The sequence below is a fragment of the Berghia stephanieae genome, chromosome 6 (assembly GCF_034508935.2).
Source record: "Berghia stephanieae isolate SIO BIC M18660-M18661 chromosome 6, UCSD_Bste_1.3, whole genome shotgun sequence".
NCBI lineage: Eukaryota > Metazoa > Mollusca > Gastropoda > Nudibranchia > Aeolidiidae > Berghia > Berghia stephanieae.
Window position 1 is genome coordinate 21,237,573 of NC_088365.1, and position 1,940 is coordinate 21,239,512.

Sequence of the window (1,940 nt, forward strand, 5' to 3'; positions counted from 1 at the left end):
CTTTCGGAAAAGCGTAGGACTTCTGGAAAGGTTCGTACAGGTCTGAGGGTCTCCGGATGGCTTGAGAATGCTTTAAATGACTTCAGGACGGCTCTCCTGGGCCGCCGGACGGCTCCCAGCGGCTCCGGACGGCAATTATTACGACCCATATAAAGCCCGTTTTTCAAAAAAATATTTCAGAGCACTCTCGATGGCCAGAATCAAGTTTCACCTACTGTTAACGAAACGGCACCTAGGTTGGAATCCAATGATGCAACAAGAAACGTGGAGGTTCAAGTTCACTATGAAGTCCCAGAAGGCTCTGACGACGACGACGATGACACCATTTGCAGGTCTCCAACAATGCCGCCGCCCATTTCTGAAGTCATCGAAAGGTCAAGGTCACAGATTGAGAGAGTTACTTCCGGTATAGAGAGTTCGAATTCAGAGGAGGCCACCAATGATAGTGGCGTGTTTGGTATGGAGGGCTCGATCTGGAATGAAATAACGTACGTATCTCGCGTGGACTTCATCGTCAATGATGGAAATGTTTTGTGTAGCACGAATGAAGAGGACAATCGGTATGAACAGTTGCCGTATATTGACGCACCTCCGGAGGATAAGCACTAACCATCATCATCATCATCATCATCATCATCATCATCATCATCATCATCATCATCATACAATAAGATATGAAATACTCAACGAAACACAACGTTACTTTTTGTTTTTTAAACGCATGTTGTTAATTTTTTGTATGAGCACAAAATTTACAAAATGAATCTATTCCTCTCAAATGTAAGATTTAGGAAGTAACGATTATCAATTATGATGATTGTTTTAAAAACACCATTGCTGTATTGGTACATTTAAAAGTATGATCAGTGATACAACAAAGCTAAAGCATCACTATCAGATAAAGGCTGACCAGTTTGTCACAGACCCAGTTTGTCACAGGCCCAGTTTGTCAAAGCCCAGTTGTACACAGCGCCAGTTGTACACAGACCCAATTTGTCACACGCCCAGTTTGTCACAGGCCCAGTTTGTCAAAGACCCAGTTTGTCACAGGCCCAGTTAGTCACAGGCCCAGTTTGTCAAAGACCCAGTTTGTCACAGGCCCAGTTTGTCACAGGCCCAGTTTGTCACATGCCCAATTTGTCACAGGCCCAGTTTGTCACAGACCCAGTTTGACACATGCCCAGTTTGTCACAGGCCCAGTTTGTCACAAGCCCAGTTATTCACAGGCTCAAGATTAGCGCAAGTAGGCCTCAGATGATTTCTTTGCCTTCCTTTATTAGACTGTAAATCTGATGTACAAAATGATGTACAATTACTTAAGCTATATATTGTACTGTAAATAAAAAAAATTAAGGTACCAGTTTATTTGTTTTACTCTAGAATATTTTTGTATGGCTTCATTCATTTCAACATAATTCTTCTCATAACTTCCAGTTGCAATGAACACGTTTTTCACACAAACTGAAGTTACTCAGGTCTTTGTTGTTGTTTTTTTTTTTGCCATCAGTGTTTATGAGTTATTCTCACTAAAATGTATTGACCAGACTATAGATAGAACGAAGATGACGTCACTCAAGCCTTTGTTATTGTATTTTGCCATCCGCGTTTGTGAGTGATTCTCACTAAGCTGTATGAACTGGACTATAAAAGTTCATGGTTACACATAGTTTTGTGTGTTGGTCCGTTATACTTCCTGATGGCAATGTTGTTAGCTTCGAAGCCAAGCCGTAGTCATCGTTAACATAATATAGATAGTATGCGCTTGGCTAAGAAGCTCATAACATTGCCATCCGGAAGTATAACGGACCAACACACAAAACTATGTGTGACCATGAACTTTTATAGTCTTGTTTATACAGTTCAGTGAGAAGTACTCATAAACGTGGATGGCAAAAACAATAACAAAGACTTGATTGACGTCATCTTCGTTCTATCTATAG

The 1,940-nt window shown here is 41.0% G+C and overlaps 1 protein-coding gene across 1 annotated transcript in view; it reads left to right on the plus strand.

The window, feature by feature from the left end:
* Positions 1-1,466, plus strand: part of LOC144974660 (uncharacterized) — a 17,982-nt gene extending 16,516 nt beyond the window's left edge. Inside the window, exons 14-15 of the mRNA XM_078917744.1 lie at positions 181-928; positions 1,009-1,466. Coding sequence (XP_078773870.1) covers positions 181-609 — 429 coding nt within the window. The 3' untranslated portion in view covers positions 610-928; positions 1,009-1,466. The remainder of the gene's footprint in view (positions 1-180; positions 929-1,008) is intronic.
* The last annotated feature ends 474 nt before the right edge of the window (positions 1,467-1,940 follow it).